Below are 12,750 nucleotides of genomic sequence, written 5' to 3'. Positions count from 1 at the left end.
GTACTACACTGTCCATGGAGTAATACACTGTCCAGGGAGTAATACACTGTCCATGGAGTTATACACTGTCCCAATGAGTAATACACTGTCCCAATGAGTAATACACTGTCCATGGAGTAATACACTGTCCATGGAGTAATACACTGTCCAGGGAGTAATACACTGTCCCAATGAGTAATACACTGTCCCAATGAGTAATACACTGTCCATGGAGTAATACACTGTCCAGGGAGTAATACACTGTCCAATGAGTAATACACTGTCCCAATGAGTAATACACTGTCCCAATGAGTAATACACTGTCCATGGAGTAATACACTGTCCCAATGAGTAATACACTGTCCCAATGAGTAATACACTGTCCATGGAGTAATACACTATCCCAATGAGTAATACACTGTCCCAATGAGTAATACACTGTCCATGGAGTAATACACTATCCCAATGAGTAATACACTGTCCCAATGAGTAATACACTGCCCAGGGAGTAATACACTGTCCCAATGAGTAATACACTGTCCAGGGAGTAATACACTATCCCAATGAGTAATACACTGTCCCAATGAGTAATACACTGTCCCAATGAGTAATACACGGTCCCAATGAGTAATACACTGCCCAATGAGTAATACACTGTCCATGGAGTAATACACTATCCCAATGAGTAATACACTGTCCCAATGAGTAATACACTGTCCATGGAGTAATACACTATCCCAATGAGTAATACACTGTCCAATGAGTAATACACTGCCCATGGAGTAATACACTATCCCAATGAGTAATACACTGTCCCAATGAGTAATACACTGTCCCAATGAGTAATACACGGTCCCAATGAGTAATACACTGTCCCAATGAGTAATACACGGTCCCAATGAGTAATACACTGTCCCAATGAGTAATACACTGTCCCAATGAGTAATACACTGTCCATGGAGTAATACACTATCCCAATGAGTAATACACTGTCCATGGAGTAATACACTATCCCAATGAGTAATACACTGTCACAATGAGTAATACACGGTCCCAATGAGTAATACACTGTCCCAATGAGTAATACACTGTCCCAATGAGTAATACACTGTCCATGGAGTAATACACTATCCCAATGAGTAATACACTGTCCCAATGAGTAATACACTGTCCCAATGAGTAATACACTGTCCCAATGAGTAATACACTGTCCCAATGAGTAATACACTGTCCCAATGAGTAATACACTGTCCCAATGAGTAATACACTGTCCCAATGAGTAATACACTGCCCAATGAGTAATACACTGCCCATGGAGTAATACACTATCCCAATGAGTAATACACTGTCCCAATGAGTAATACACTGTCCCAATGAGTAATACACTGCCCATGGAGTAATACACTATCCCAATGAGGTATACACTGTCCCAATGAGTAATACACTGTCCCAATGAGTAATACACGGTCCCAATGAGTAATACACTGTCCCAATGAGTAATACACTGTCCCAATGAGTAAAACACTGTCCAGGGAGTAATACACTGTCCCAATGAGTAATACACTGTCCAGGGAGTAATACACTATCCCAATGAGTAATACACTGTCCCAATGAGTAATACACTGTCCCAATGAGTAATACACTGTCCAGGGAGTAATACACTGTCCCAATGAGTAATACACTGTCCAGGGAGCAATACACTGTCCCAATGAGTAATACACTGTCTAGGGAGTAATACACTGTCCCAATGAGTAATACACTGTCAAGGGAGTAATACACTGTCCAGGGAGTAATACACTGTCCCAATGAGTAATACCCTGTCCATGGAGTAATACACTGTCCAGGGAGTAATACACTGTCCATGGAGTAATACACTGTCCCAATGAGTAATACACTGTCCAGGGAGTAATACACTGTCTCAATGAGTAATACACTGTCCCAATGAGTAATACACTGTCCATGGAGTAATACACTATCCCAATGAGTAATACACTGTCCAATGAGTAATACACTGCCCATGGAGTAATACACTATCCCAATGAGTAATACACTGTCCCAATGAGTAATACACTGTCCCAATGAGTAATACACGGTCCCAATGAGTAATACACTGTCCCAATGAGTAATACACGGTCCCAATGAGTAATACACTGTCCCAATGAGTAATACACTGTCCCAATGAGTAATACACTGTCCATGGAGTAATACACTATCCCAATGAGTAATACACTGTCCATGGAGTAATACACTATCCCAATGAGTAATACACTGTCCCAATGAGTAATACACGGTCCCAATGAGTAATACACTGTCCCAATGAGTAATACACTGTCCCAATGAGTAATACACTGTCCATGGAGTAATACACTATCCCAATGAGTAATACACTGTCCCAATGAGTAATACACTGTCCCAATGAGTAATACACTGTCCATGGAGTAATACACTATCCCAGTGAGTAATACACTGTCCCAATGAGTAATACACTGTCCCAATGAGTAATACACGGTCCCAATGAGTAATACACTGTCCCAATGAGTAATACACTGTCCCAATGAGTAATACACTGTCCCAATGAGTAATACACTGTCCATGGAGTAATACACTATCCCAATGAGTAATACACTGTCCTAATGAGTAATACACTGTCCATGGAGTAATACACTATCCCAATGAGTAATACACTGTCCCAATGAGTAATACACTGTCCAGGGAGTAATACACTGTCCCAATGAGTAATACACTGTCCAGGGAGTAATACACTGCCCAATGAGTAATACACTGTCCATGGAGTAATACACTATCCCAATGAGTAATACACTGTCCCAATGAGTAATACACTGTCCATGGAGTAATACACTATCCCAATGAGTAATACACTGTCCAATGAGTAATACACTGCCCATGGAGTAATACACTATCCCAATGAGTAATACACTGTCCCAATGAGTAATACACTGTCCCAATGAGTAATACACGGTCCCAATGAGTAATACACTGTCCCAATGAGTAATACACGGTCCCAATGAGTAATACACTGTCCCAATGAGTAATACACTGTCCCAATGAGTAATACACTGTCCATGGAGTAATACACTATCCCAATGAGTAATACACTGTCCATGGAGTAATACACTATCCCAATGAGTAATACACTGTCCCAATGAGTAATACACTGTCCCAATGAGTAATACACTGTCCCAATGAGTAATACACGGTCCCAATGAGTAATACACTGTCCCAATGAGTAATACACTGTCCCAATGAGTAATACACTGTCCCAATGAGTAATACACTGTCCATGGAGTAATACACTATCCCAATGAGTAATACACTGTCCCAATGAGTAATACACTGTCCCAATGAGTAATACACTGTCCCAATGAGTAATACACTGTCCCAATGAGTAATACACTGTCCCAATGAGTAATACACTGCCCAATGAGTAATACACTGCCCATGGAGTAATACACTATCCCAATGAGTAATACACTGTCCCAATGAGTAATACACTGCCCATGGAGTAATACACTATCCCAATGAGTAATACACTGTCCCAATGAGTAATACACTGTCCCAATGAGTAATACACGGTCCCAATGAGTAATACACTGTCCCAATGAGTAATACACTGTCCCAATGAGTAATACACTGTCCAGGGAGTAATACACTGTCCCAATGAGTAATACACTGTCCAGGGAGTAATACACTATCCCAATGAGTAATACACTGTCCCAATGAGTAATACACTGTCCCAATGAGTAATACACTGTCCAGGGAGTAATACACTGTCCCAATGAGTAATACACTGTCCAGGGAGCAATACACTGTCCCAATGAGTAATACACTGTCTAGGGAGTAATACACTGTCCCAATGAGTAATACACTGTCAAGGGAGTAATACACTGTCCAGGGAGTAATACCCTGTCCATGGAGTAATACACTGTCCAGGGAGTAATACACTGTCCATGGAGTAATACACTGTCCCAATGAGTAATACACTGTCCAGGGAGTAATACACTGTCCCAATGAGTAATACACTGTCCATGGAGTAATACACTGTCCAGGGAGTAATACACTGTCCCAATGAGTAATACACTGTCCCAATGAGTAATACACTGTCCATGGAGTAATACACTGTCCAGGGAGTAATACACTGTCCAATGAGTAATACACTGTCCCAATGAGTAATACACTGTCCAGGGAGTAATACACTGTCCCAATAAGTAATACACTATCCAGGGAGTAATACACTGTCCCAATGAGTAATACACTGTCCCAATGAGTAATACACTGTCCCAATGAGTAATACACTGTCCCAATGAGTAATACACTGTCCCAATGGGTAATACACTGTCCATGGAGTAATACACTGTCCCAATGAGTAACACACTGTCCCAGTGAGTAATACACTGTCTAGGGAGTAATACACTGTCCCAATGAGTAATACACTGTCCATGGAGTAATACACTGTCCCAATGAGTAACACACTGTCCCAATGAGTAATACACTGTCCCAATGAGTAATACACTGTCTAGGGAGTAATACACTGTCCCAATGAGTAATACACTGTCCAGGGAGTAATACACTGTCCCAATGAGTAATACACTGTCCAGGGAGTAATACACTGTCCCAATGAGTAATACACTGTACCAATGAGTAATACACTGTCCCAATGAGTAATACACTGTCTAGGGAGTAATACACTGTCCAGGGAGTAATACACTGTCCAGGGAGTAATACACTGTCCCAATGAGTAATACACTGTCTAGGGAGTAATACACTGTCCCAATGAGTAATACACTGTCAAGGGAGTAATACACTGTCCCAATGAGTAATACACTGTCCAGGGAGTAATACACTGTCCAGGGAGTAATACACTGTCCCAATGAGTACTACACTGTCCATGGAGTAATACACTGTCCAGGGAGTAATACACTGTCCATGGAGTTATACACTGTCCCAATGAGTAATACACTGTCCCAATGAGTAATACACTGTCCATGGAGTAATACACTGTCCATGGAGTAATACACTGTCCAGGGAGTAATACACTGTCCCAATGAGTAATACACTGTCCCAATGAGTAATACACTGTCCATGGAGTAATACACTGTCCAGGGAGTAATACACTGTCCAATGAGTAATACACTGTCCCAATGAGTAATACACTGTCCCAATGAGTAATACACTGTCCATGGAGTAATACACTGTCCCAATGAGTAATACACTGTCCCAATGAGTAATACACTGTCCATGGAGTAATACACTATCCCAATGAGTAATACACTGTCCCAATGAGTAATACACTGTCCATGGAGTAATACACTATCCCAATGAGTAATACACTGTCCCAATGAGTAATACACTGCCCAGGGAGTAATACACTGTCCCAATGAGTAATACACTGTCCAGGGAGTAATACACTATCCCAATGAGTAATACACTGTCCCAATGAGTAATACACTGTCCCAATGAGTAATACACGGTCCCAATGAGTAATACACTGCCCAATGAGTAATACACTGTCCATGGAGTAATACACTATCCCAATGAGTAATACACTGTCCCAATGAGTAATACACTGTCCATGGAGTAATACACTATCCCAATGAGTAATACACTGTCCAATGAGTAATACACTGCCCATGGAGTAATACACTATCCCAATGAGTAATACACTGTCCCAATGAGTAATACACTGTCCCAATGAGTAATACACGGTCCCAATGAGTAATACACTGTCCCAATGAGTAATACACGGTCCCAATGAGTAATACACTGTCCCAATGAGTAATACACTGTCCCAATGAGTAATACACTGTCCATGGAGTAATACACTATCCCAATGAGTAATACACTGTCCATGGAGTAATACACTATCCCAATGAGTAATACACTGTCACAATGAGTAATACACGGTCCCAATGAGTAATACACTGTCCCAATGAGTAATACACTGTCCCAATGAGTAATACACTGTCCATGGAGTAATACACTATCCCAATGAGTAATACACTGTCCCAATGAGTAATACACTGTCCCAATGAGTAATACACTGTCCCAATGAGTAATACACTGTCCCAATGAGTAATACACTGTCCCAATGAGTAATACACTGTCCCAATGAGTAATACACTGTCCCAATGAGTAATACACTGCCCAATGAGTAATACACTGCCCATGGAGTAATACACTATCCCAATGAGTAATACACTGTCCCAATGAGTAATACACTGTCCCAATGAGTAATACACTGCCCATGGAGTAATACACTATCCCAATGAGGTATACACTGTCCCAATGAGTAATACACTGTCCCAATGAGTAATACACGGTCCCAATGAGTAATACACTGTCCCAATGAGTAATACACTGTCCCAATGAGTAAAACACTGTCCAGGGAGTAATACACTGTCCCAATGAGTAATACACTGTCCAGGGAGTAATACACTATCCCAATGAGTAATACACTGTCCCAATGAGTAATACACTGTCCCAATGAGTAATACACTGTCCAGGGAGTAATACACTGTCCCAATGAGTAATACACTGTCCAGGGAGCAATACACTGTCCCAATGAGTAATACACTGTCTAGGGAGTAATACACTGTCCCAATGAGTAATACACTGTCAAGGGAGTAATACACTGTCCAGGGAGTAATACACTGTCCCAATGAGTAATACCCTGTCCATGGAGTAATACACTGTCCAGGGAGTAATACACTGTCCATGGAGTAATACACTGTCCCAATGAGTAATACACTGTCCAGGGAGTAATACACTGTCTCAATGAGTAATACACTGTCCCAATGAGTAATACACTGTCCATGGAGTAATACACTATCCCAATGAGTAATACACTGTCCAATGAGTAATACACTGCCCATGGAGTAATACACTATCCCAATGAGTAATACACTGTCCCAATGAGTAATACACTGTCCCAATGAGTAATACACGGTCCCAATGAGTAATACACTGTCCCAATGAGTAATACACGGTCCCAATGAGTAATACACTGTCCCAATGAGTAATACACTGTCCCAATGAGTAATACACTGTCCATGGAGTAATACACTATCCCAATGAGTAATACACTGTCCATGGAGTAATACACTATCCCAATGAGTAATACACTGTCCCAATGAGTAATACACGGTCCCAATGAGTAATACACTGTCCCAATGAGTAATACACTGTCCCAATGAGTAATACACTGTCCATGGAGTAATACACTATCCCAATGAGTAATACACTGTCCCAATGAGTAATACACTGTCCCAATGAGTAATACACTGTCCCAATGAGTAATACACTGTCCCAATGAGTAATACACTGTCCCAATGAGTAATACACTGTCCATGGAGTAATACACTGCCCAATGAGTAATACACTGCCCATGGAGTAATACACTATCCCAATGAGTAATACACTGTCCCAATGAGTAATACACTGTCCCAATGAGTAATACACTGCCCATGGAGTAATACACTATCCCAATGAGGTATACACTGTCCCAATGAGTAATACACTGTCCCAATGAGTAATACACGGTCCCAATGAGTAATACACTGTCCCAATGAGTAATACACTGTCCCAATGAGTAATACACTGTCCAGGGAGTAATACACTGTCCCAATGAGTAATACACTGTCCAGGAGTAATACACTATCCCAATGAGTAATACACTGTCCCAATGAGTAATACACTGTCCCAATGAGTAATACACTGTCCAGGGAGTAATACACTGTCCCAATGAGTAATACACTGTCCAGGGAGCAATACACTGTCCCAATGAGTAATACACTGTCTAGGGAGTAATACACTGTCCCAATGAGTAATACACTGTCAAGGGAGTAATACACTGTCCAGGGAGTAATACACCTGTCCCAATGAGTAATACCCTGTCCATGGAGTAATACACTTCAAGAGTAATACAGGCGAGTAATACACTGTCCATGGAGTAATACACTGTCCAATGAGTAATACACTGTCCAGGGAGTAATACACTGTCTCAATGAGTAATACACTGTCCATGGAGTAATACACTGTCCATGGAGTAATACACTGTCCCAATGAGTAATACACTGTCCCAATGAGTAATACACTGTCCATGAGTAATACACTGTCCAGGGAGTAATACACTGTCCAATGAGTAATACACTGATTCCCAATGAGTAATACACTGTCCAGGGAGTAATACACTGTCCCAATAAGTAATACACTATCCAGGGAGTAATACACTGTCCCAATGAGTAATACACTGTCCCAATGAGTAATACACTGTCCAATGAGTAATACACTGTCCCAATGAGTAATACACTGTCCCAATGGGTAATACACTGTCCATGGAGTAATACACTGTCCCAATGAGTAACACACTGTCCCAGTGAGTAATACACTGTCTCGGGAGTAATACACTGTCCCAATGAGTAATACACTGTCCATGGAGTAATACACTGTCCCAATGAGTAACACACTGTCCCAATGAGTAATACACTGTCCCAATGAGTAATACACTGTCTAGGGAGTAATACACTGTCCCAATGAGTAATACACTGTCCAGGGAGTAATACACTGTCCCAATGAGTAATACACTGTCCAGGGAGTAATACACTGTCCCAATGAGTAATACACTGTACCAATGAGTAATACACTGTCCCAATGAGTAATACACTGTCTAGGGAGTAATACACTGTCCAGGGAGTAATACACTGTCCAAGGAGTAATACACTGTCCCAATGAGTAATACACTGTCTAGGGAGTAATACACTGTCCCAATGAGTAATACACTGTCCCAATGAGTAATACACTGTCCAAATGAGTAATACACTGTCCAGGGAGTAATACACTGTCCAGGGAGTAATACACTGTCCCAATGAGTACTACACTGTCCATGGAGTAATACACTGTCCAGGGAGTAATACACTGTCCATGGAGTTATACACTGTCCCAATGAGTAATACACTGTCCCAATGAGTAATACACTGTCCCAATGAGTAATACACTGTCCATGGAGTAATACACTGTCCAGGGAGTAATACACTGTCCCAATGAGTAATACACTGTCCCAATGAGTAATACACTGTCCATGGAGTAATACACTGTCCAGGGAGTAATACACTGTCCAATGAGTAATACACTGTCCCAATGAGTAATACACTGTCCCAATGAGTAATACACTGTCCATGGAGTAATACACTGTCCCAATGAGTAATACACTGTCCCAATGAGTAATACACTGTCCATGGAGTAATACACTGTCCAGGGAGTAATACACTGTCCAATGAGTAATACACTGTCCCAATGAGTAATACACTGTCCCAATGAGTAATACACTGTCCCAATGAGTAATACACTGTCCCAATGAGTAATACACTGTGCTTGTGCCTCTACACTGCTCTTCAGGGTTTAGACCGGGTATCTGTAAAGCACTTTGTGACAACTGCTGATGTTTAAAGGGCTTTATAAAATACATTCCAATAATTTAATTAAGGTTTTGGCATTTCAGGTGCAGCCTTGTGATTCTGTGAATCTGTAAGTGTTCTGTACCGTTCTTGAGAATCTTGATGGCTACGTTGATGCTGTTCCTCCACTTGCCCCGGTGGACGTCAGCAAAGAACCCGCTGCCCAGCTGCTCTCCCAGGGTGAACTCGTCCTTGGGGAGCTCCCACTCATCCACTGTGGAGTGAGACAGGTCCTGGGGCACTGGCTCTTTCTGGGGATGAGAGAATGTGTTAAATGTGTCTCACTAACACACACACGATACACACACACATGCACACACACACGAACACACACACGCACGCACACACACACGCACACACACACGCACACACACACGCACACACACACGCACAAACACACACACGCACAAACACACACACGCACACACACACGCACACACACAGCTGTGTCATTGCCTAACCATGGAGTGGCCTGTTCAGCCACAGAGTACACTTCCTCCTTTTTCCTTGGTAGAAAGAGAGAAACAGAGAGAGAGGTAGAAAGAGAGAAACAGAGAGAGAGAGAGGTAAACAGAGAGAGAGAGAGAGGTAAACAGAGAGAGAGAGAGGTAAACAGAGAGAGAGGGAAACAGAGAGAGACAGTTGGAGAAGGTGGGTAATTTTCTGTGTGTGAGAGAGAAAGTGCAGAGGAGGCTTGTCGGCAGAGATATAGGAGGACAGGCTCATTGTAATGGCTGGTGTGGAATCAATGGAAAGACATGAAAACACATCGAAGACAGAGAGAGAGAGAGAGATTGGCAATAGAAACCGGCAGACATAAAAAGACATGGCTACCCAAAGAGGAGCGTGTATGTGGTCACTGCACGACAGGGGAGGTAGAAACAGAGATGCACTTTCTCCTTTACTGTGATAAATATTCCTCACCAAGAGATTCATTATTCACAGAAATGTCTACATTTATTCCAAATTTTTACTTATTAAACCCAGAGGAAAAACTAAAAATACTCATGGGCGAAGGAGCAATGTGTCACGTTCCTGACCTGTTTTATGTTATTTTTGTATGTGTTTAGTTGGTCAGGGCGTGAGTTGGGGTGGGCATTCTATGTTTTGTGTTTCTATGTTTAGGTCACTTGTAATTAGCCTTATATGGTTCTCAATCAGAGACAGGTGTTGACGTTTTCCTCTGATTGGAAACCATAATAGGTTGGCTGTTACACTGTTTGTTGGGGGTGATTGTTTCCTGTGTCAGTGTTTGTTGCACCATAAGCGGACTGTATCGTGAGTTGTTTTGTTTGTAGTCAGTACTTGTCGTTTGTCGTTTTCGTTACGTGTAAGTTCGTAGTCCAGGTCTGTCTACATCGGTTTTGTTATTTTGTAATTTTCCAAGTGTTTTTCGTGTTTGTCTTAGGCTTTCAAATTAAATCATTATTTATTCACAACCCGCTGCATTTTGGTCCTCCGATCCTTCTCTCCTCTCCTCGTCTGAGGAGGAGGAGGATCTAGACACCCGTTACACAATGGCTCCTCTTGCAGCCAAATATGTATTTGCCTGCCATAGCCTGAGGGACACTGAATAATAACATCTGCATAGTAAGCAGTAACTTACTTATTATGACTGTTATTGTTATTACTGTTATTGTTATTACTATTATTATTGTTGTTATCATTCCAAGTAGTAATGGTATGGGTGGTAATGGTAATGATAGCAGTTTAATGATGGTGGTGGTGGTAGTAGTGGTAATGATGTAGTAGTTGTAGTACGATGTAATTGGTGAAGATGACCGTTATTTAGTTATAAGTTAGTTATAGTTTCATTTTTTTATTAAATTACATTCGATTATTGACTGTTAACATTTTATGTTACTATTTTTATATTTAATTTTGTATTATTATTTACTGCCATTCTATTATATATTGTCATTGTTTATATTTTTATACAATGTATATTGTATACATTGTTGCTTTGGCAATATTGACACAATGTTTTTCATGCCAATAAAGCAGCTTGAATTTGAATTTGAATTTTGAGAGAGAGAGACAGGGAGTGAGACAGAAAGAGAGAGAGCTAGACACAATGAGACAGAGAGACAGAGAGATGCAGTGAGACAGAGACAGTGAGACAGAGACACACAGTGAGAGAGAGAGAGAGAGGAGAAGAAGAGAGAGCGAGAGATAGGAGAAGAGAGAGAGGAGAGAGTCGACAGAGACACAGAAAGGATAAAGAGAGAAGAGAGAGAGAGAGACAGGGAGTGAGACAAGCGACAGACAAGAGAGAGACAGAGAGAGAGAGACAAGAGGAGAGAGAGAGATAGAGAGACAGAGGAGAGAGAAGAGAGAGAGAGAGAGAGGACAGGAGGAGGACAGAGACAGGGAGGAGACAGAGAGGAGCAGAAGAGAGAGAGAGAGAGAGAGAGAGAGAGAGAGAGAGAGAGAGAGACAGGGAGTGAGACAGAGAGAGAGAGAGAGAGAGAGAGTGAGACAGAGACAGAGAGAGACAGAGACAGGGAGTGAGACAGAGACAGGGAGTGAGAGACAGAGACAGAGAGGGAGAGAGAGACAGGGAGTGAGAGAGAGACAGAGAGAGGGAGACAGAGACAGAGAGAGAGGGAGAGAGAGAGAGAGAGAGAGAGAGAGAGAGAGAGAGAGAGACAGGGAGAGAGACAGAGACAGAGAGTGAGACAGAGAGTGAGACAGAGACAGTGAGACAGAGACGGGGAGTGAGACAGAGACGGGGAGTGAGACAGAGACAGGGAGTGAGACAGAGATAGAGAGAGAGAGAGACAGAGAGAGAGAGAGAGAGAGAGAGAGAGAGAGAGAGAGAGAGAGAGAGAGACAGGGAGTGAGACAGAGACAGGAGATGAGACAGAGAGAGAGAGACAGAGAGAGAGAGAGAGAGAGAGAGAGAGAGAGAGAGAGAGAGAGAGAGAGAGAGAGAGACAGGGAGTGAGACAAAGACAGAGAGAGAGAGACGGGGAGTGAGACAGAGACAGGGAGTGAGACAGAGACAGAGACAGAGAGAGAGAGAGAGAGACAGAGAGAGAGAGAGAGAGAGAGAGAGAGAGAGAGAGAGAGAGAGAGAGAGAGAGAGAGAGAGAGAGAGAGAGAGAGAGAGAGAGAGAGAGAGGGAGTGAGACAGAGACAGGGAGTGAGAGAGAGAGAGAGACAGAGAGAGAGAGAGACAGAGACAGGGAGTGAGACAGAGACAGGGAGTGAGAGACAGAGACAGAGAGGGAGAGAGAGACAGGGAGTGAGAGAGAGACAGAGAGAGGGAGACAGGGAGTGAGACAGAGACAGGGAGTGA

General features: G+C 42.3%; 1 protein-coding gene across 1 annotated transcript in view; it reads right to left on the bottom strand.

The window, feature by feature from the left end:
• Window positions 1–12,750, bottom strand: part of ptk6b (PTK6 protein tyrosine kinase 6b) — a 39,191-nt gene that overhangs the window by 15,235 nt on the left and 11,206 nt on the right. Inside the window, exon 4 of the mRNA XM_039007516.1 lies at window positions 9,535–9,700. Coding sequence (XP_038863444.1) covers window positions 9,535–9,700 — 166 coding nt within the window. The remainder of the gene's footprint in view (window positions 1–9,534; window positions 9,701–12,750) is intronic.

This window comes from Salvelinus namaycush, chromosome 14, assembly GCF_016432855.1.
Source record: "Salvelinus namaycush isolate Seneca chromosome 14, SaNama_1.0, whole genome shotgun sequence".
NCBI lineage: Eukaryota > Metazoa > Chordata > Actinopteri > Salmoniformes > Salmonidae > Salvelinus > Salvelinus namaycush.
The sequence above is the reverse complement of the archived record's forward strand: the minus strand, read 5'-3'. Positions and strand labels throughout refer to the sequence as shown.